At 55.0% G+C, this 21,714-nt stretch overlaps 2 protein-coding genes across 4 annotated transcripts in view; both read right to left on the minus strand.

The window, feature by feature from the left end:
* The window catches only part of CCDC30 (coiled-coil domain containing 30), a 34,774-nt gene extending 18,150 nt beyond the window's left edge, over nt 1-16,624 (minus strand). For all 3 annotated transcript variants that reach the window (XM_050322169.1, XM_050322168.1, XM_050322170.1), the window contains exons 1-8: nt 16,578-16,624; nt 15,834-16,001; nt 14,780-14,900; nt 10,372-10,529; nt 7,327-7,471; nt 3,537-3,652; nt 1,466-1,558; nt 671-777 (exon numbers count right to left, since the gene is read on the minus strand). In XM_050322169.1, the coding sequence (XP_050178126.1) occupies nt 671-777; nt 1,466-1,558; nt 3,537-3,652; nt 7,327-7,471; nt 10,372-10,529; nt 14,780-14,900; nt 15,834-16,001; nt 16,578-16,604 (935 nt within the window). In that variant the 5' untranslated portion in view covers nt 16,605-16,624. The remainder of the gene's footprint in view (nt 1-670; nt 778-1,465; nt 1,559-3,536; nt 3,653-7,326; nt 7,472-10,371; nt 10,530-14,779; nt 14,901-15,833; nt 16,002-16,577) is intronic.
* An 850-nt stretch (nt 16,625-17,474) lies between these two features.
* Nucleotides 17,475-21,088, minus strand: PPCS (phosphopantothenoylcysteine synthetase). Its single transcript, XM_050322377.1, has 3 exons — nt 20,549-21,088; nt 19,720-19,823; nt 17,475-18,091 (listed from the first exon to the last, which is right to left on the minus strand). The coding sequence occupies exons 1-3, from the start codon at nt 21,084-21,086 to the stop codon at nt 17,768-17,770; spliced, it is 966 nt and encodes a 321-aa protein (XP_050178334.1). The 5' UTR covers nt 21,087-21,088; the 3' UTR covers nt 17,475-17,767.
* Nucleotides 21,089-21,714: the final 626 nt, after the last annotated feature.

Raw genomic sequence — 21,714 nt, forward strand, 5'->3', positions numbered from 1 at the left:
TCACTATGGAATATTCCTGTCCTGTTGGTTCCCAGTCTCACATCAGCATGGCCTGTTCCTAATTAGGTGGGAATTAGGGGGGATGGGCTCTACACAAGGAAGGTCTGGGAGAAAAATGGCCAGGCGTGAGGATGGCAATAAATTCAGCTGCTTGAGGTGGGAACAGGCTGGGGAATCTGAGGGAAAAAGAGTCCCAGAGATGGGATCAGCTCCCTTTCCTCCCTGAACCTGCTGGAAGAGGTGCAGCTAGCTCCCTGAGCAGCTCAGGGGAGAGCAAAGCTTTGACTTCCCTTAAAAAACCCCAGTTTACACACTGAAGGTTGAAAGCCAAGTGTTCCAGTGCAGCCCTGGAGAGCAACCAAATCCAGGGAAAACTTCCCAGCACCAAAACAGGTTTGGAAACAACACTTTTGTGTGCACACAGCCCCAGAGGCCCAAGGCTGTTCTTTTAGGAAAGCAACAAACTGGAGGAAGTGTCCAAAAACAACCAGGGGGCTCCAGAATCCTCGGGACTGCACCAAAATCTCCCAGCTGGAGCCAGAGGAACAAAGTCCCAAAGAATATTCCAAAGGATGCAACAATTCAATCCCCCTCCAAGACAGAGCAGCAGCACCCACAGCCCCAGGAACCCCGAAAAGCACAGGAGGGGAAGGATTTCTGCACCTCTCACCTTTTATGGAGAGTTTCACCCCCCGGATCTCTCTCCTCCTGATCCGAGGAGGACCAGGCTCTTCCTGCCCCACGCTCATCTTCAGCCCTCCCTTCATCCCGAGTGCCCTGGAGGAAATCCAAAGTCAGCAGAAAACTAGGATTGCAATCAGGAAATCCCAGAGTGTTTTGGGTTAGGAGGGACCTCAAACCCCATCCAGTTCCATCCCCTGCCATGGGACACCTTCCACCAGCCCAGGTTGCTTCAAGCCCCGTCCAACCTGACCTTGGACACTTCCAGGGACTCAGGGGCAGCCACAGCTTCTCTGGGCACCCTGTACCAGGGCCTGCCCACCCTCACAGCCAAGAATTCCTTCCAATATCCCACCCAAACCTCCATTTTTCCAATGTGAAGCCATTCCCTGTGTCCTGTCCCTCCATCCCTTGTCCCCAGTCCCTCTCCAGCTCTCCTGGAGCCCCTTTAGGCCCCAGAAAGGGCTCTCAGATCTCCCTGGAGTTTCTCTTCTCCAAGTGAAGCTCCTCAGCTCTCCCAGCCTGGCTGCAGAGCAGAGGGGCTCCAGCCCTGAGAGCAGCTCCCTGTTTTCCTCTGGACTTTCTCCAGCAGCTCTGGGTGTTCCCTGTGTGAGCTCAAGGCTCCTGAGCCCCTCATAAACTAAAACACGATCAGGAGCTCCATCAGCCACACAACCCGAGCTCACCACAGCAGCAAACCATCCCCATCCCATCCCACGGAGAGCCTGGAATGCAGAGGGACCCTGTCCTTCTGGAATGGTCAAAAAAGAGCCCTTGGAAGTACCTGCAGTGAGGCTGCTCCAGGCTCCTCCGGCAGGGACGGCCCCAGCCTCTCGCTCCTCTGGTACTCACAGATCTCCTCCTTGAGCTGCTCCACCTGCAGCACACAACACTCCTTTGGGTTTCTCCAACAATGTTCATCTCTCTGTTGTGGAGAATTAAGATTCTCCCTCCCCCTCAAATTTGCTGTAGAGGAACTGCAGGTTTATCAATATTAATGAATTTTTAAATTATTTTTCATCATTAATTTATTATCGTTGCTCGTCTTGAGGACCGGTTGGGATCCCGTGGCTGCTCCAGCTGGGTGGACTCAGAGGACTGGGAGAGGAAGGGCAGGAAAAGGGGGAATCTCATGAAGCATTAAAGGTGATTATCCTTAATTTCTTTCCCTCACTGACCACACACACACTGAACACCCCCTGTACTGAGCAATGAGATCCCAACTGCTGATTTCCAGGACACCTTCCAGCCTTTTTGCCATGAGATCAGTGGAATTCTGCCCTTGGCAGCAGCTGCTCCCACCACAGGCACTGACTCCATGACCCACAGGCAGGAAAAGACATTTCAGGACACAGAACTGTTGGTAAAACTGTATTAAATATTAAATATTAAAAGATATTTAAATACTGTATTTCTATTTTATTATATCCTATACACACACGTGCACCCATAGTGACTGAAAGGAGCAATATCCTCAAGCAAAGGCAATATTATTTGGAATTTAAAAAGAATAAACTGAGGAACTTGAACTAAATTAATTTTATTTTTATATTCTATTATTCCATTTTTATGCAGCCCTAAAAACAAAGTGTGGTGTAACTGCAAGGTCTGAGGTGAAAGACGTGGAAGAACCAGCAGTTTTTGCAATGCAAGGAGCATAATTATGCAGCTCAATTTTAAACCCCTCAGATGTGACTAAATTAATTCAAGATATTATCTGATAAATCTCACTTGGGTGAGATCTCCTCAGAGATGTTTGTGTTCCTTTAAAAATACCCATTTTACATGAGAGAACTGCAAAAAAAAACCCACAGAGCTCAGGGCTGGGATGGCAGAAACAATTCCAGGCTGCTGAAGGGCTGATGTGGAGGAACGAGGAGATAAGAGCAGGCACAGATCTTGTGCCAAATGACACATTTTAATAGGAAACAGATTGGTTTTATTCCTTCCCTGTTGGCAATCCCAGTGAGGAACTGTTTTGCTGATAGTCCCTTAACTGTTCCTTAATTCAGGGTGGCATTTGGAGGATCCTGGATGTGTTCCATCAGTAGTAATGTCACAGGAAGTCATTCCCTTAGGAAATCCCCTACAAAATTAGCAAATCAATCGGTGCAGCTGCATTAAAAGAGGCTGAGAGGGACCAAAAATCAGCATCAGTTTAAAAGCAGCTGGTGGTGGGTTTTAGGCTAAGCTTGGCAAAACCGGAGGCTTTAACCCAGGTCCAGGGAGAAGGTGGATGTGCTGCTTCCTCTGTTTATCCACCTGATCCGGGGCAAAGGTGGGCTAAGGGAGCTTGGAGCTGATCCTGCTCCCCTGGGCACATGAAATGTGTCCCAAAGCCCCCAGAGCCCTCCCTCAGTCTGAGCCCACCCAGCCCCTCCGTGTCCAGCAGAGCATCAAACTCTTCCTGCAGGGAGGAGGCTCCAGAGCTGCATTCCTGGGGATTTGTTCTGCCCATTTCCCAGATTTTATTATTCTGAGAACACAAAACAGCCAAACAGCAGCCCTGGACAGACTGGGGATAGAACACAGAGGGGAAGGAGGGAGGAGGGCAGGGAGCAGGGATGGCTTCCAGGAGCCAATCCAGAACTATCAGGGAGCAGGGATGGCTTCCAAGAGCCAGCCAGGACATCAGGGAGCAGGGATGGCTTCCAGGAGCCAATCCAGAACTATCAGGGAGCAGGGATGGCTTCCAGGAGCCAATCCAGAACTATCAGGGAGCAGGGATGGCTTCCAGGAGCCAGCCAGGACTATCAGGGAGCAGGGATGGCTTCCAGGAGCCAGCCAGAGCTGTTGGCCCCACTGAGGCTCCTCAGGGCCATGGCAGAGCAGGAGTGGGGTGGGTGTGTGCTCACCAGCTCCAGGAAAGCTTTCCTCTCCAGGTCCAGCGTCTGGACCCGAGCCCGCAGTGCCAGGATCTCCTTATCCAGCCGGCTGTTGTGCTCCATGGCCTCCTGGAGCTCAGTCCTGCCTGGAAAAGCACAGGACAGGACAAACTGGCCACTGAATCCCAGTTGAGTTGGAAGGGACCCACAAGGATCATCCAGTCCAATCCTCAGCCCTGCACAGACACCCCAACAATCCCACCCTGTCCCCGAAAGTGTTGTCCAAACGCTCCTGGAGCTCTGGCAGCCTTGGGGCTGTGCCCACTGCCCTGGGGAGCCTGTTCAGTGCCAACCACCCTCTGGGGGAAGAACCTTTCCCTGAGATCCACCCTGACCCTACCCTGACACAGCTCCAGCCATTCCCTGGGGGCTGTCCCTGGTCCCCCCAGAGCAGAGCTCAGTCCTGCCCCTCCTCTGCCCCTGCCCAGGCAGTTGGAACTGCAGTGAGGTCTCCCCTCAGTCTCCTCCTCTCCAGCTGAACACCCCAAGTGCCCTCAGTGTCCTCACAGGGCTTCAAATCAAGGTCCTTCCCCATCTCCATTTCCCTCCTTTGGACACTCTCTGATGGCTTCATATGTTTCTCATACTGTGTCCCCCAAACTGCCCCAATGTTGAGGTGAGGCCGCCCCAGGGCAGAGCAGAGCGGGACAATCCCCTCCCTGATGCCCCCAGGACAGGCTTGGCCCTCCTGGCTGCCAGGGCACTGCTGACTCAGGGACAACTGGCACCCACCAGGACCCCCAGGGCCCTTTCCTGGCACTGCTTCCCAGCCTCTCATTCCCAGTCTGTCCCTACATCCTGGGTTGCCCCATCCCAGGGGCAGAATCCGGCACTTCCCCTTGTTGAACTTCCCATGGTTGGTGATTCCCAGCCCTTGGATCCATCGAGGTGTCTCTGCAGGGCCTCCCTGCCCTCCAGGGACCCAAGAGCTCCTCCCAGTTCTGGGATCACCTTCAAACTTGCTCAGTGTCCCTTCCAGTCCTGCATCCAAGTCACTGATGGAGATGTTGGAGAGCACAGGGCCCAAGATGGAGCCCTGCTGAACCCCACTGGTGACAGATGACAGTCTGATGTCACCCCATCACTGGTGTGACCCCAGTCCCTGCTCTGGCCCTGCCCCAGCTCCACCAGGGCTCCCAGGCTGCCCCCCACACACAGGGGTCCATGGGCAGGAGCACAGACACTCCATGTGGGAGAACATCCTCATGGAACACCATCCTTGTGGAACACACAGAACACATCCCCATGGAACACATTCCCATGGAAAACATTCCCATGGAACACCATCTTCATGGAACACCATCCCCAGGGAACACCATCCTCTCCCTCCCCCAGCAGATCTCCACCTTCCAGGAGGTCCAGGTTCAACAGCAGTGCTGTGTTCCCTACATTCCACAGTTACCCCAGGGATTCCAGTTTGCCTCTGGATCGTGGAGAATCCCACACCTCCCCTCCCCCCATCTTTAGCACAGGATTCACAAATAGCAAGGAAAGCTTTGGAAAACCCAAACAACCCAAAAATTCCTTATTTTCACCGCAAAATGCCTCACTGCTCCAAGCGGGAACACAACCAGAATTATTGTATCCATGTTTTCCAGGCATTAACATTTATGGAATGGCCGGGACAGGAAATCTGTGGCTGCACAGCAACCCTTCAAGGCTGAATCAATAAACCAGTGCAATCACAACACCAGTTAATGCAGACTCCCAGTATTCCCAGTGCAAAAAAAACCAGGGAAAGGTGTTGGGATGAGGAGCACATGGACAGAATCGTGTCCCAAAAACCAGGGAAGAGACAGTTCTCTTCCCAGAAAAGGGAAGAAAGAGTTATTCCCTTTCCAGCTTAAGGGGTGAGCATGGGAAATTTCAGCTGCAGATTGATTTTTATTCAGGCAAAAATCAAAACATCTCTCCTTGTTTGGTCCCAATTTGGAAAAAAACAGGGAAAAAACCCACACAATCCCAGTCCCTGATTCAAACCAGGAGAGGAAGAGGGAGAGGGACAGGGACAGGACAGGAGAGGAGAGGACAGGACAGAAGAGGACAGAAGAGGACAGGAGAGAAAATTTATTCTAGTAAAGATCAGTGATTTCTCTGAGGGTTTTTATTAGCAAATAAATTCCTTTATAAAGCAGTTGGCTGTGAATTTGCCAGGAGGAGCAGCAGAGATACAGCACTGGGAACACCACTGAGATGTCACCCTCCTTTGACACACCCAGCACAACAAAACCCCACAAACACAAAGCATCGAGCCCTTACTCACAGTTTGCAAGGCCTTGTATTCATCTGACACTCCAGCAGATCACAAAGCTCAGGGAATATGAAGGGAATGATCCATGGGGACCCAGGCTGGAGCTGCTCCGTGCTCTGTGTGCTGGAGCTGCCACTGCCGGGCTCACCCCATCCCTGGGGACACGTGGATCAATCCACACACCCAGCACGGCCCTGCCTGGCTTTAGAGCGTGGTGGGTGACGGGGTTGGGAGCTGGGGAGGAGCTGCCAGGTCCTGGAAGCTCCTGGGGTGAGGGCCAGGCCCTCACACACAGCACCAGTACCTGCCACTCTCCCCTAAACCTGACCCTGGAGTGTCCTGGAGTGGCTTGGTCTCCCGTGGGGCTGGGATGTGTCACCTCAGCCCAGCTTGCTGCTCTCCCCTGGAATTCTGCATCACTGGTTTGGGGGCTGTGTGGGGTGATGGGTAAAGTTAAACCTAGAGGGGATTCAGAATTTAAGGTGAGAAGCAGCTGCCACTCCCTGGACGGACAGAGGTTGAGATGCTCCCCAGAACAAGCAGAAACATCTGCCCAGAGGGACAGAACGGAGTGTGGGACCAGGCAGAGACCAGGTGGGCTCCTCCATCCTAATCCCAGCAGAATGGGAGAACACTGCAGCACTGAGACCTTGTCTGATCAGGGAGAGTCAGGATGTTCTGCTGCTGCAGCCACATCCAAATCCCCTCCTCAAGTGGCCAAACCTTCTCTCACTGGGTACAGCCATCAGAAATAAAAAAGCTTTTATGACTGGAGCCACTCAAACTCCACCCAAACATAAAGAAAATGAGGAAAAATCTGAACTCCCACCTTTCACATGACAAGGACAATGTAAGGAACCCCCCACCCAAAAAAGCAGCCTGTGTCCAGCAAAGCACCTGGACCATGCCAAGAGCAGCTTTATCACATCTCCCTCCAGGAAACTGCTCCTTTCCACAGTATTTCAGTCTATATAAACATTTCAGTATTTATAGAAAATACTAAAAATAAATAACCCTTCAGGGCTGGTCAGCAACAGTTATTTCAGGAAGCAGGTGAGGGGACACAATCTAAGCAGTCACTTCATCACTGCTGCTCTTGCCAAGGGCTCCCAAAGAGGCAACATCCAAAGTGCCTGTGGAGAAGTTTGGGATGAGGAGTCCAGAAAAACGTGTGCACACGGTATTCCAGCTACCCTGTTCCTGTACCAAGCCCTCATTCCCTCTCCATCCCCTCCTAGTGCAGGAATTTCTCCCTGTGGAGGGGCCAGGGAGAGGAATTCAGTCCAGACCCACAGAACTCCCGACTCAGAATGAACGGATTTGCGACTGTCAATAATTGCATTCCCATCTCCTAAGGAGCAGAGATTTTTCCCACCTGATTCCACACCTGATTTTCCCACATTCCAAGCAGAGAGGACACAGCAGAGGCTGCCCCCACCTCCCCAGAGGTGGGGAGATGACCTTACCCTGAGTGGGCTGGTGACAAGCAGGAATTAGGAGTGGCTTTACCTGCTCCACTCTGCTCCTCGCTGGGTGCATCCAACCCCTCTGTCATCCCCTGGAGCTCTTCCTGGGCCACCATCAGCCTCTGGGGAGCCTCACCCAGCTCTCCCACAGCTCCTGCAGGTTCCCTCTCCAGCTCTTCCCTGCAGAACTGAAGCACAGGGGTTAAAGTTCCACTGGAAATCAGAAAACCCGGGGGAGATGGGACCGAGGCAGAGCTGTTTGACCCCCTCTCTGACATCGGTCCCCTCATCTCCAGTGCCATTTCTGGGGCACACCAAGGGCAGGTGACACCCACAGGGCAGCCCTGACTCGAAGCTCTGAGTGTTCCCTGGCTCCCAGCAGAGGGGATTCACACCTGCACTGGCTGCACAGCCTGTGGATGAGGCTCTGGAGATGTTCAGGCCGTGAGTTCTCATTCTAAAATCAATAAAAACCCTCCCAGTGGGCTCAGGAAGAGACCTGAAATAGGGGGGAGACCACAAGTCTGATGAGGAGAAGCTGGGGGGGGGGGCTCAGCCTGGAGAAAAGGAGGCTCAGGGGGGACCTTCTCACTCTCTGCAACTCCCTGACAGGAGGAGGGAGTCGGGGGTGGGGGGAGAATCAGGCTCTGCTCCCAGGGAATAAGGGACAGGATGAGAGGAAACAAATTTTACCAGGGCAGATTTAGATTGGATATTTGGGAAAATTCCTTCATGGAAAGGGTGGGCAGGCACTGGCACGGGCTGTCCAGGGCAGTGGTGGAGTCACCAACCCTGGAAGTGCTCAAAAAACATGTGGATGTGGCACTTGGGGACACAGTTCAGTGGTGAACGTGGCAGTGCTGGGTTAATGGTTGGACTAGAATGATTTCAGAGGGCTTTTCCAACCTGTTGAGTCTATGAAATCCCAACTGTGAGCAAGAAAATGTGTATTTCCTTTCTCACTGTCCCTTAGGAAGCAGCTGGGGGAGTCCAGCTCCCAGTGCCTGGGGAGTGTGACCAGAGCCAGCCTTGCACAGCAGATTTTAATGCACAGCAGCACCAGCCAGAGCATGGCCATGTGCCCCTGGGCCCTGCCATGTGCCCCTTGGCACCACTGAGGGGGGATTTTCAGCTTCAGAGTTATTCCAAATCCTTGGGAAAACCCCCCAGTTGTCCCAGTGAGTACTGGCAGCTCTGTGGGTTCACTGTTTTAAAACCTCTGACATCCTGGATGTGCCTTTCAGAGCCAGAGGGCTCAGCTTTGTCCAGAGATTGACTCCCTTTATCAGAGTAACACTGAGAGACTCAGGATCATGGAATGGTTTGGGATAGAAGGGACCTTAAACCCCATCCAGTGCCACCTCCTGCCATGGGCAGGGACACCTTCCACCAGCCCAGGCTGCTCCAAGCCCTGTCCAACCTGACCTTGGACACTGCCAGGGATTCAGGGGCAGCCACAGCTTCTCTGCCCAACCTGTGCCAGGGCATCTGTTCTCACCTGAGGAGGGCAGGGGGACAGAGTCCAGATTTAATTGGCCTTTGGGGTGCAAACACACACTGTGGGTTCACGTCCCGCCTTCCATCCATGAGAACCCCCAAACCCATCCCTCAGGCTGTCCCCTGGCCTTGGAGCCATTTAGGAACACGTTCCTTCTCCAGCCACGAACCCAGCAGGTTGGGGGTCACTGATATTTGGCACTCCTAGAGATGTTCCTGAGCTTCCCCACACTCGAAGATTTCCCCATGGACCTGTCAGAGCTGACCACACAAACTGCAGGTTTGGAAACCCATTTCTGCCTCAGTGGGGACACAGCAAAACAATCAGTTCTGCTTGGGCAGTCAGGCTAAAAGCTGAATTCATCCCTGTACCAGCCAGGACAGGGATGGCCCCTCATCCCCAGGGTGGGACAGGTCAGCTGGGAACAAGCAAGGCCACACATTCCCGCAAACGGAGTAAGAGGAGCAATTAACCCATTAACCTGTAACACTGAGGGGACTCTAATGATTCTGGGAAACAAGAGTGATGCTCCCCTGAACAATGGGGTGCTTAATCCACAGTTTCTGGTTCACAGGGGTGGACAGCAATGACATCATCTGGCGGGAATAAGCAGTTTCAGGGAGCCTGTTTTCCGGGAAAACAGATCTGCCAAAGTGTCCTTCACCTGGTTCAGAACAACAGAAACGGTGCCCAGTGTAAGAACTGGGGAGAATTTGTGTTTGGTTGAAAACAAGGAGCATTATGCTCATAAAAATTCCCTGGAAGTGTTCAAGGCCAGGTCCAGTGGAAGGTGTCCCCATCTCCTCCCAACCCAAACTGCTGTGTGATTCCATTCCTGTCAGCAGCAAGGAACTGAAAGGCACAAAAGCAGGAGAAGGCCAAGCCCTGACCCCTTTTTGAGGTCTTGCCCCCTCCCTGCTTTCCCCCAGCTCCACCTCCTTCCTCACTGCTTTGTCACTCAAACAGCAGTTCCCAGAATTTCAGAATGCTCCATGAAATAGCCACATTCAGGAGTAGGTGGGAATTGGTGGCCTTAAAATCACAGAAGGGACCCCCCAAGTATCATCCAGTCCAACTCCTGGCCCTGCACAGACCCCCCAACAATCCCACCCTGCCCCTGAGAGCTGTGCAGGTGTGGGAGCAAATCAAAGGCAAATGTCCAAGGGGGGAACTAAGAAAGACACAGACTCAAAGAATTCCAGCTTGGTTTGGGTTGGAAGGGATCTTAAAGCCCACCCAGTTCCACTCCTTGCCCTGGGCAGGGACACCTTCCACAAGCTCAGGCTGCTCCAACCTGGCCTTGGACACTCCCAGGGATGGGGCAGCCACAGCTTCTCTGGGCAACCTGTGCCAGGGCCTCCCACCCTCCCAGGGAAGGATTTCTTTCCAATATCCCATCTAAACCTACTCTCTGGTAGTTTGAAGCCATTCCCCTTGTCCTGGCACTGTCTGCTCCTGTAAATAGTCTCTCTTTCAGGTACTTCACCACCGAGACTCCACTGAGGCCTCAGAGACAGGAGAAATAGCTGTAATTGCAGAAATATCCCAAAGACATTCCTTTCCCAGCCTGAGCAGCTGAGCAGGAGGTACCTGGATGCCCTGTGTGGTGCTGTGGAGCAGTCCCAGTTTCCCCAGCAGGGCCGTCCTCTCCACCAGTAAATAGGCGACCTGTTCGCTGGCAGCGCTGTGGGCGATCTGGGACAGCCCTTCCTGCTCCAGCATCTCCTCCACCTCCTTCAGCTGGGCTTCTGCAAGGCAAGGCAAGGCTTGGGGTGAGCAGAGGAGCAAACAGGGCACGATTTCCTGCAGATCTGCTTCCCAGATCCTCTGATTCCCCAGTGCAGCAGCTCCCGTTTCTCCTGGAGCCCGATGGTTCCTCCGGTCTCTCCTCCTGCTTCCCACTCCCTGTTCTTACCCGTTATCTCAGCCCTATTCCCTCTCTCATAAGGTTTCTGCTCATCCATCCCCTTCCCTGCCTGCCAAGCCACAGGACCTGCTACACACTCACTTGGAGTTCTCCTGCCTGGTTTTCAGTGGAGGAGTTTCTCCAACCATCATCTCCTCCCAACCTGTTTTATCCTCACCCCATTAACCCTGAGTGCAGCTGGGGGGAAACTAAACAGGTTAAACATGAGGGAACCGTGGAACCATTAAGGAAAAGACCTCCAAGATTATCAATTCCAAGCTTCAGATCCCCAAGAATCTCTTGGAGAGAAGCAGATATTTTCTTCAGCAAGAGACACAAAACACCAGATCACTCCTAGAGAGCATCACTATTTTCCCCAAAGAGAGAGGCAGATCTAAATATCTTTAGGAATTAAAGTGCCAATCCTTCACCATTTATCCCAAATTTATAGCCAGGAATGCTCTGTACTGGGAAGAACTTCCAGATTCAATGGAAGATTTCATGACAACACTTGCAGAAGTCAGTTTATGGCCAGGCATAAACAGGTGCTAAAAAGATTCCTTTGTTTTCTGTGGCTGGAATTTACCTGCCAGGAGAAAACGAGGAACCTTTGGTCTCTGGAGTGGTCAGGGCAGTAACTCCTGCACCAGCTCCAGCAGCTTGTGGAGCCAGGGAAGGGCTTTTCCAACCCTCCCTGGGTAATTCATATTAAAACAAAACCAAACTTCTGGCCCAAAGCAGGTTCTAAAGGTTTCTGAGTGCTGCAGGATGGGAGTGCAGGGAGTTGTAAGGAAGAAGGAGGGATATTCCCAGATTTTTCACTCAGGGAGTTGGAGCTGGACAACTGATGCCCATCACCCAGGACACACAGAGCTCTGGACAAGCCTGGTCCTCCCTTCCCTGCACTGATTTAACCACCTCCTGAGGCTCCAATCAATCCCATGTTTCCACTCTGCTGTTCCAGCCCTGTGGATGGAAAACACCCTGCGGTCCCCTGGGGTCACAGAGCACAGCTCAGTCAATAGGGGATCAAACAGGGCCCACCAGCAGCTGCAGCACAGCAAACAGGGCTTTTGGCAGCATCAAAATAGCTGGACTTACTCCATGTCCACCAGGAAGAGCCCATGGATCACAGCAAACTGACCCCAACCTGCCTTGCAGTTTGCTCCCAGAACTTTGACAGATCCCAGCTAAAATGAAGGGGAAACTGCTCTGATTTATGGCCAGGAATGGGACCCCCCCGTGCCACTGACACCTCCCCCTGCCAGTGCTTCCCTCACACCCTGCAAAGCAATGTGTACAGCCTCAGATCCCAGACATTTTCCACTGGCTGAGGAGGGAAAAGCATCTGTGAGGATGAGAAGGCTCTGCCATACCCAGCACAGCTCACCTGCCTGTCAAACCCACTCGTTTCTCACAAACCCCTTCCCTCCCTCCTCCAGCAGGTCTGGGAAGAGCCAACAGGCACTGTTCCACCAGAGCACTGCTGGGTTCCCACTGCCACCTCCTGCCCTTGCTTGTTTGGAAGTAAGTTCTTCTATTTCTAGTTGTATTTTCCTCCCCCAAGAAGACTCTCAGAAGCAGCAGCTCAGTGGTGCCCTCGCCCCACCCCAGACCTGCCCCCCCTGTCTCTGCTGGGTGTGTTTTACCGGTCCAGCTGTCCCAGCTGTTCCAACAAACAAGCTCAGACCACAACTATTTATTCTTTTTATTCCACTTTTCGAAACGAACGGAGGCAGCTCCCCCCAGTGTGGTGCTTCACTGCCCATTAGAGTTGTTTTGCAGGAAGGCTTTGGGCACCACAGCACGTGTGCCATTGACCTGCCCTCCAACAACACCCCGGAGCGTCCAGTGAGAGCCATCGGATCAGGAACCGCCTGCAGGGGAGGAAAAATGTCACTCTGGGCAGAGGATCCACACGAGGTGAAGCTCAGCTCCACAGCCCAGCAGGAACCAGCCCTGGCTGCTCCAGCAGGATCCTGTGCCAGGCACAGAGTAAATCTGTGAGCAGGGATTTAATCGTGCCATCAGAAACTCCTCGAGGGTCAGTGATGAGCATTAACGACCCTCAGAGCCTGAAGGGGCTCCAGGAGAGCTGGGGAGGGACTTTGGGCAAGGGGGGATGGTTTTACATTAAAAGGGGGGGAATTTAGATGGGCTATTGGGAAGGAATCCCTCCCTGTAAGGGTGGGGAGCCCCTGGCACAGGGTGCCCAGAGAAGCTGTGGCTGCCCCTCGCCCAGGTTGGATGGGGCTTGGAGCAACCTGGGATAGTGGAAAGTGTCCCTGCTCGTGGCAGAGGGTGGGACTGGAGGGGCTTTAAGGTCTCTCCAAACCCAACCCAGTCTGTGATTCCATTCCAATCCTTTGGGAATGTGGCACAGCACAAGCACATCCGTCTGCTCCGTGCCAAAGATGGCCAGGGGGATTTTTTTGTGAAAAGGCTGAGCTAGAATCATGGAATCAGAGAATATCCTGAGCTGGAAAGGACCCACAGGGATCATCCAGTCCAAATCCTGGACAACCCCAACAATCCCACCCTAAAAGCTTTGTCCAAACATTCCTGGAGCTCTGGCAGCCTCGGGGCTGCCCTGAGGAGCCTGTTCAGTGCCCAACCACCCTCTGGGGAAGAACCTTTTCCTAATATCCATCCTAAACCTCCCTGGCACAGCTCCAGCCATTCCTTGAGTCCTGTCCTTGCCCAGACCCCTAAATTATCCCCAAACATCCCCAGTGCCAGCACTAGGGATTGGCAATCCTTAAACCCACAATCTGCCAGTGATATCCCAACCCCCCCACACAGAAAAACCCTATGGCACTGAATCCACAAAACCCCCTGGGAACAACACGAGCACAGATAAAATCCAGACCCGTGGACACCGATCTCGGCTTCCATTTCAGCCTCAATCATTGCTCAACAGCCACCAGAATCCCTCAGAAATGGGGAAAATCCAAGACCAGGAGGGAATCGCTGCATTCCAGCTTTGGGGAAGACCTGTCCTTCTCCTGCCACCTCGTGGGAAGTGAGAGAAGAACCAGGAACACAGGTTCCCTGCTCCCAAAAACTCATTAATCATTTCAACCCCTTGTAACCAGCATTTTCACCTCAAAGCACTGCTTGAGGTGCCCAGAGAAACCAGAATTTTAGGTAAACCCGTCTTTGGAAAGCCCCTCCATCAAATATGCTCCTTGAAAACCCAAAAGATACTCAAAACTAGGATCAGTTTGCCCAAAACTCCTTGATTTGCTGCCCCAAACAAAGCCTCTATCACAGAGAAGCTGTGCCATCACCTCCAATTTTACCTTAGGGTCAGGACAGCACACCCCACAAAAGGAGTTGGTGTAACAAAGGTGCTCAAAGCACAACAAAAGACTGAAGAACATCAAGACTTAAACCCAGAAAAAACACATTAGCCGTTATTGGAAGTGACCTCAGGGTTTGAAAATAAATTATTTGAAGCGAAATTAATGAAATAATTCCTTTAAACAAAAGTACTGCACCTAAAATAGTGGAGCTCTGAGGGGCTCTGAGCAACCTGGGGTAGTGGGAGGTGTCCCTGCCACAGCAGGGAGTGGAACTGGATGGGCTTTAAGGTCCCTTCCAACCCGAACCATCCTGGGATTCTGTGACAATAAACACACCCAGGTTGTGAATCCCCAGCACAACTGATCCTCACAGCTGCTTTAAAAAATGGGGAGCTTGTGCAAACCAAAGGCAAATTTACTGCCTGGGTGGGAGTGAGGAGTCAATGACAGAGAAATCAGTGTTGGAAACCAAACAGCCCCTGGAAGAGGCACCAACAGAGCCACATGGAGAAAGTGCCAAACCCCCCGAATAAAGGCAGTGAAAGCAGGCAAGAACCTCTAAATCAATTAAAAATCAGCTCTAGCAGCTCATTAACACTTTTAGCAACCTCCCAAAGAGCAAACCACTGAGAGGTCCCCGAAGACTCCTTGAGAGCTCCCTGAAAGCCCCGCAAGATGTCCCTGAGAGAGCTCCCTGAGAATCCCCAAGGAAGGTTGCTCTGCTTTCCAGGAAGGTTTAACACCTGCCAGGGCATTCCCTGGGCTCGTGGTGAGGAGGGATCATTACCCTGGAGCAGCTGCAGCCGTGCCAGCTCCAGCCTGAGCTGCTCATTCTCCTTCTCGTACTCCGAGGCGATGGCATCCCGCTCCTCCGTCAGGGCACGGACGTGGCCCACGTAGCTTTCCACCTGGAACAGGGAAAACAGCCCTTTCCACCTGGAATAGGGAAAACAGCCCTTTCCACCTGGAATAGGGAAAACAGCCCTTTCCACCTGGAACAGGGAAAACAGCCCTTTCCACCTGGAATAGGGAAAACACCCCGCATCCTTGTAGCTGCCAGAGCCTCCACAGGGGGCACAGGGAGATCTGCCACCCTCATATTTAAAGGATAAGCTTGAATATTTGTAGGGCACTCCACCTTGGGAACAGCTGGGGATGGGAAAACCTTGACTGGGAGGGCTGGAGAGGGGGAGAGGGTGAGAGGTGTGGGGGTGCTGGGATGTGGGGGGGGCTCTGAGCCACAGCTCTGTGGGAGATGCTGGGTTCACCACCTGCTTTTTGATGCCCCCACATGAGGAATGGGGAATGTAGTGTGGATGCCCCGACTTTCCTGGGGCAGCAGAATGGCTGTGACACCCTGGGCGTGCTGCTGCACACGGGGAGTGTGGGACTGGGTGGGTTAAACCCGGGTGGGGGGAATCAGAGGATTGCTTAGGTTGGAAAAAATCACGGAGTGCAACCTGTGGCCAATGCCCACCTGGGCACTGAGGGCCATGTCCAGTCCTTCCTCAGACACCTCCAGGGGTGTGGACTCCACCAACGCCCTGGGCAGCCCCTTCCAGTGCCTGACCACCCTTTCCATGAAGGAATTCCTCCTGATGTCCAACCTGACCCTCCCCTGGCACAGCTTGACGCCCTTTCCTCTCCTCCTGTCCCTGTTCCCTGGGAGCAGAGCCCGACCCCCCCCAGCTCCCCCTCCTGTCAGGGAATTGCAGAGCCAGAAGGTCCCCCCTGAGCCTCCTTTTCTCCAGGCTGAGCCCCCCCAGCTCCCTCATCCCTGGTGCTCCAGCCCCTTCCCCAGCCCGCTCCCATGCCAGGACAGCTCCAGCAGAGCCCCTTACGTCTCTCATGTCCTGCTCCCGCCGCCGTTCCAGCTCTCCCAGCCGCGTCTCCGCTTTCCGAAGCAGCCGCCAGGCCAAGCCCAGCTGCTCCTGGGCCGGGGCCGCGGGATCCGCGCCCTCCGCCCGCAGCCAGCGCAGCACCGCGTCCGCCGGCACCGGGGGCTCGGCCTGGGGGGACACAGGGGCGTGAGAGGCGGGGTACAAGCGACACCCCTGACCCCCGGCCTGGGGGTACAACCGACCCTCTCGGACCCCAAACCCTGGGGGACAATTGACCGCTCTCAACCCCCGATCCCAAACCCTTGGGGGTACAATCGATACCCCTCAACCCCCGCTCCCGGGGGTACAAACACCCTCCTTTAGCTCCCGATGCCAAACCTGGGGGTACAACAGACTCCCCTCGACCCCCGATCCCAAACCCGGGGTACAACCGACCCCTCTCAGACCCCGATCCCAGGGCTACAAACGACCCTCCTTTAGCCCCACGATCCCAAACACGGTGCTACAACAGACCCCTCTCAGCCCACGATCCCAAACCCCGGGGGTACAACCGACCCCCCCCCTCAACCCCCGATCCCAAACTCAGGGTAGAACCGGCTCCCCGAAACACCCAGGCTGGTCCCGGGGATAAAACGACCCCCCCTCCAAGCCCCCCAATCCCAGGGATACAACCGGCGCGCCCTCAGCCCCTGTTGGCGGTCCCGGGGGCACCGCAGGGCCCCCGGGCCCGCTCCCCGCACCCACCGGGGCGGCCGCGGCGGCCGCGTCCATGCGGCGGGACCGACCCCGTCCCCATGGCAACAGGACACGCCCCCCGGGAGGCCACGCCCCCTCACGGCGCTGGCTCAGGTGCCACGCCCACTGTCCCGCCTCCAGCCAATAGTGGTGTGAGGGATCGGGTGAGGTCACGCCCCCGGCCACGCCCCTCTCGACAGGCGCCCCCTGGCGGGGGCCCCGCGGCACGGACCGGCCTCCAAAAAATCCCAACAAAGCGGGCAAAAAGTTGTCCCGGTTTTCTTCGAAAAACTGCTGGAGCTGAAGGGATGGGCCGAGGGGACTAGGGCACGGGCATGGAGCTGAGCCTGGAGAGGAGAAGTGGCCGGGGAGACCTTAGAGCCCCTTCCAGTGCTAAGGTGAGACCCCCCTGCGGAGCTGCCCCAGCCCTGGAGACAGCACAGGAAGGATGTGGAGCTCCTGGACAGAGTCCAGAGGAGGCCATGGAGATGCTCCAAGGGCAGCAGCCCCTCTGCTCTGGAGCCAGGCTGGGAGAGCTGGGGGGTTCACCTGGACAAGAGAAGCTCCAGGGAGACCTTACAGCTCCTTCCAGTGCCTAAAGGGCCTCCAGGAAAACTGGAGAGGGACTTGGGACAAGGGATAGAGGGACATGCCAAGGGGAAATGGCTTCCCACTGTCAGAGGGCAGGGTTAGATGAGACACTGGGGAGAAATCCTTCTCTGTGAGGTTGGGGAGGCCCTGGCACAGGTTTGGGTCACCTCATTCTCCTCCTTTTCCCACCCTTGTTTCACCATCCACCCTTAACACCAGATGATTCCCCACTCCAGTCATAAAACCAGCCCATCTTTGCTGCAAAGCCCCATTCCATCCTCTAGGCCATTCCAAAAGAAACTTGGAAGAGAGAGGTTCAAGAAGTTCTTTATATTATATAGACATCTGCACCATTTCTCCTCCTGCCAGGGGACAGAAACCAAATCCTTTCCTGCTCTGGACACCGGGACAAACGTCCTTTGGAACAGTTTCACTTCCGTGGATTTCTCCTTCCCGAAGCCAGGACAAGCTGTGGCCAAGCTGTGGAGAAGTGACACAGTTTTGGACGGGCCTCCAGAGCATCCTGGAGGTTTGGTTTATTTACCTGGACAGGGAATCACTCCAGGGAATCATTCCAGTTCCTCTCCAGCACAATTCTCAGCTGCTCCTCAGCCTTTCCTCTCTATGAAGGCCGTGTGCTGGCCCTGCAGGTAGCTCACAATTTTCTCCTCTATCTCCATGCCTTGTGCTACCTCCTCCTCAGAGAGGGACAGGGGGGTCTGTGAGTCGCTGGTGACGATGATGACGGAGGTCCTGCGGGATTCCAGGACGTTGGCCACCACCACCTGGTGCCGGTACTTCTCCAGAGCCTGGCGGGATTTGTCGATCAGGATCTGGGCATCCGTCTCCAGCTTGAAGGAAATCACAAAGGCCTCAGGGGCCCAGTCTCTGACCAGGGGGGACAGCATTTTTGGCACCATCTTCATTGTGATCTGTGAACAACAACAACAACAACAAATCAGTCAAAAGATCCCAGTGAGTTTTAGTAAGAGAGGGAAATTCCAGCTTTGCTTCACGTTGTGTTTGCAGCGGGAAGTTCTGCAAGGCAGTGTTTGATCAGCCCTCAGCAAACAAGGCTCAAATGTCACTGCAACACTCTGTAAGTTTGACTTAAAAGGATCAGCGAGGTGCCACCAATAAGCAGGGTGTAAATCCAATTCAATTTAATTCAACTCAACCCAACCCAATTCCACGACCAAAGTGGTACCCATAAAAAGCAGCGGGGTTCTGAAGCAGGGCCACAGCAACTCTGCACTCCCAGAGCTAAACCCCACTCTGGGAATATAAATATGAGCAGAGAAAGATTAAAAAAAAAGCAAAAAAAAAAGCATTACAGCTTGAGAAGTCTGAGTTTTTCAGCTCTCCAGAATCCAGGTAGGTTATTACACCTTCAACTTTGCTTCTCTCAACTCCTTAAGGCACATGAGGCTTCAAAGTCCCAAAGCATAGGGGGAAAAAAAAGTAGGAGACTTTGTTCTCCAGCTTCCCAAACTCTGTGTCCATCACTAGGAATCAGGTTGGGTCCCACCTCTCTGGTGCTAATGATAAAGAAATAAGCCCAGCAACTTCTTAGGTGCTGATTATATTAAATTAATTTGGTGTTTGTTGCACACAGAGCTCTGGAGTCAACTGCTACCATTGCTGAGAGGGCAAGAGACACGAGTGTTGGACCATCATCAGTGCAGGCAGGATGGATCCAGACTCATGGGATGGTTTGGGTGGAAAGAGACCTTAAAGACCATCTTGTTCCACCCCCTGCCACGGGCAGGGACACCTCCCACTATCCCACGTTGCTGGCCTTGGACACTTCCAGGGATTGGGGCAGCCACAGCTTCTCTGGGCAACCTGTGCCAGGGGCTCCCCACCCTCACAGGGAAGGATTTGTCCCCAAAATCCCAGTATGGATCCAGCCTCTTTAAGCTTAAAACCATTCCCCTTGTCCAGTCACTCCAGGCCCTTGTCCAAAGCCTCTCTCCAGCCAGAAGGCAGCAACTCAAGTACTGGAGGAGCTATTCCTGGAGCACTTCAGCTCCCTGAGCCCCACCTCTCCTCATCTCCATGGAAGCACAGGCAGCTCTAAAGGACAAAGCCAGAAGAGCAGGAGGCACCTCACAGTTGCTCCTTCACATTCCACAGCACAACTGCTGGCATGTTGAAGCTGCTGCCTCTCAACACCCAGACAGAGCAGTGCTGGACAAGGCTCCATGGATAACCCGTGGATAACCCACGGATAAGGCACGGCACCACTCACTGCTGGGGCTGGAGTTTGCCACTCAACCCCCTTCATGCCATCCTAAAAATAAACCTGGATCAAAGCAGAGCAGGGCTGACCCTGCCCTGCCCTCTTATCTGGGCCCCCCTGGTGCAAGATAAGAACAAAACAATGCAACTCCAGCATCTCCACCCCTGTGGAAAAACTCACCCTCCCATTCATGCCCTCTGAGAACACACAGGAGCTGGTGCTTTGCAGCTTTCCCAGGCTTTATCCACGACCAGGCAGGACCCTGGGAGCAAGGAGGGGGTAGCAGGGGAGGGTGGCAGAAAGGGGGTAAGGCCTCACCTGCAGGGGCCCCTCCGAGGACTGGATCTTGTGCTCGGGCATTTCAGAGGCCGGGATGTAGAAATCGGACACGGCGGCTGCCAGGTAGAACATGACACTGGAGCCTGTGGGAAAGAGCTCTGTCACCCCTCTGTGGGACTGGCCCTGTCACTCCAGGGACCCCAGAGCCAGCAGGGCCCCCTCAGAGCCCCCTCAGAGCTGCCCCCTCCCAGGGGTCCCCTCAGACACACCGTCCCCCACTGGGGTCTGCCGTGCCCCAGATAAGAGGTCCACTCATGCCAGAGCCCCATGGGCAACAGGGCCACCTTGTCCCATCATACCTGGGCTCTGGGACCACCCCGAGGGGGTCACATTATCCCCTCAGGCCAGGGACATCCTCCCTCGCCTGGCCCCCATGACCACCAGGTCCCCTCATGCCCATGTCCCCCAGATCCCCTCAGGCCTGGGCCCCCTCCCTTTGGGGACTCCCAAAGGGGCCTCATCCTTCTCTTGCCTTACACCCCCCACCCCACGGCCGCTCCAGCTCATCCCTGTCCCCTCACACCAGGGGGGGGACCCTCCTGGAGCCACCCCATCCCTTCACACCTGGTGTCTCCCCAGGTTTTCCCCCCATCCCCAATGTCCCGCAGCTCCCCCCTATTCCCTCACCCTCGCCCTCTCTCGCCCTGCTCCTGCACCCCAAAGCCACCCCATCCCCGTGTCCCCTCATATCAGGGACCCTCCCGGGGCCACGCCATCTCCTCGCAGCGCGGTCCCGCTCTGTCCCTCCACCCTGGAGACCCCCACGGGGGACCTCGCCCTCTCTGTCCCCCCCCCATCGCCTCCGTACCCAGCGGTGCCAGCGCCCTGGCCGCGGCGCGCAGCAGCGCCAGGTACTCTGCCAGCCCGGTGAACTCGATGGCGAGCAGCGCTCCCTCCTCGGTGGCCCGGTGGTACTCCCGCAGCGCGGGCAGCAGCGCGGGCAGCGCGGCGGGCGCGGCGGCCACGGCGGGCGGGGGGCCCGGGTCGAGGCGGAGCGCGTCCAGCAGCGCGGGGCCGTGCGGGGGCAGCGCGCGGGCCCAGGGGAAGACGGAGCGGGCGCGGTGCAGGAAGCACACGCCGTAGCCGAGCCCCACGAGCCGCTCGGCCGAGGCCGCCCCGCGCCGCCCGCTGCTGAAGTTCTCCAGGAAGCGCACGGCCCGCGCCTCCAGCGGCACCTGCGTCCCGCCCGAGGTCACCAGCGCCACGCGCCGACCGCGCGCCGCCTGCGCCGCCGCCCAGGCCCGCACCCGGCGCTCGACCGCCAGCGCCGCCACGTCCTCCCCGTCCTCCTTCTCCGCGTCCTCCTTCTTCTCCTTCCCCTCCTTCTCCTTCCCCGGCTCCGCCATGACCCGCCCGCCGGAAGTGGAGGCTTCTCCTCGCAGGCCCGCGCCGGAAGTGTTGCCCTGGCAACGCCGACGCTGCCGCCCTCACCCCGGAAGTGTTGCCTTGGCAACGCCCGTGCCTGCGGACTTCGCCCCGAAAAGTTTGGAAGAAGCTCTCCAGGCTTCGTTTTGGGGACATAAAGCCAAAAAAAAAAAAAGCACGCACGTTTGTTGCAGCGCAGGGTGCGTCGGGAAGGATTCCCCGCGATGCACCCTGAATCGCATGGGTTTCATCAGTTTAAACAACTTCCTAATTACAGATTCAAGGATTCCCTCGCCTGTCTCACCCCATTTTCCCCCTCGAATTGCCTGTTCTACTCTTGACACGGTTTCCTTCCTTCTGGACCTGGCTCAAAGCCTAAACCCAGTCTCGTCTGGTCTCCATTCCCGTTTTTGTCACTGTCTTCCACAGGTGCTAACAGTTGTTTCAGTTTCCCAAATAAAACACCGTAGACTGTTTCATTCACTTCCACAAGCACTTTGAAATCGTTCCTCTATTTCTTTGTTGAAATCGCTAATCTCAGATGGAAGGTCACAGAACACTAATCGACATAAAATGCGGGTGACCCTGCCTTTGGCAAAGGCAGAATTA

The sequence above is a fragment of the Myiozetetes cayanensis genome, unplaced genomic scaffold, assembly GCF_022539395.1.
Source record: "Myiozetetes cayanensis isolate MyiCay16 unplaced genomic scaffold, myiCay2020 scf28, whole genome shotgun sequence".
Classification (NCBI taxonomy): domain Eukaryota; kingdom Metazoa; phylum Chordata; class Aves; order Passeriformes; family Tyrannidae; genus Myiozetetes; species Myiozetetes cayanensis.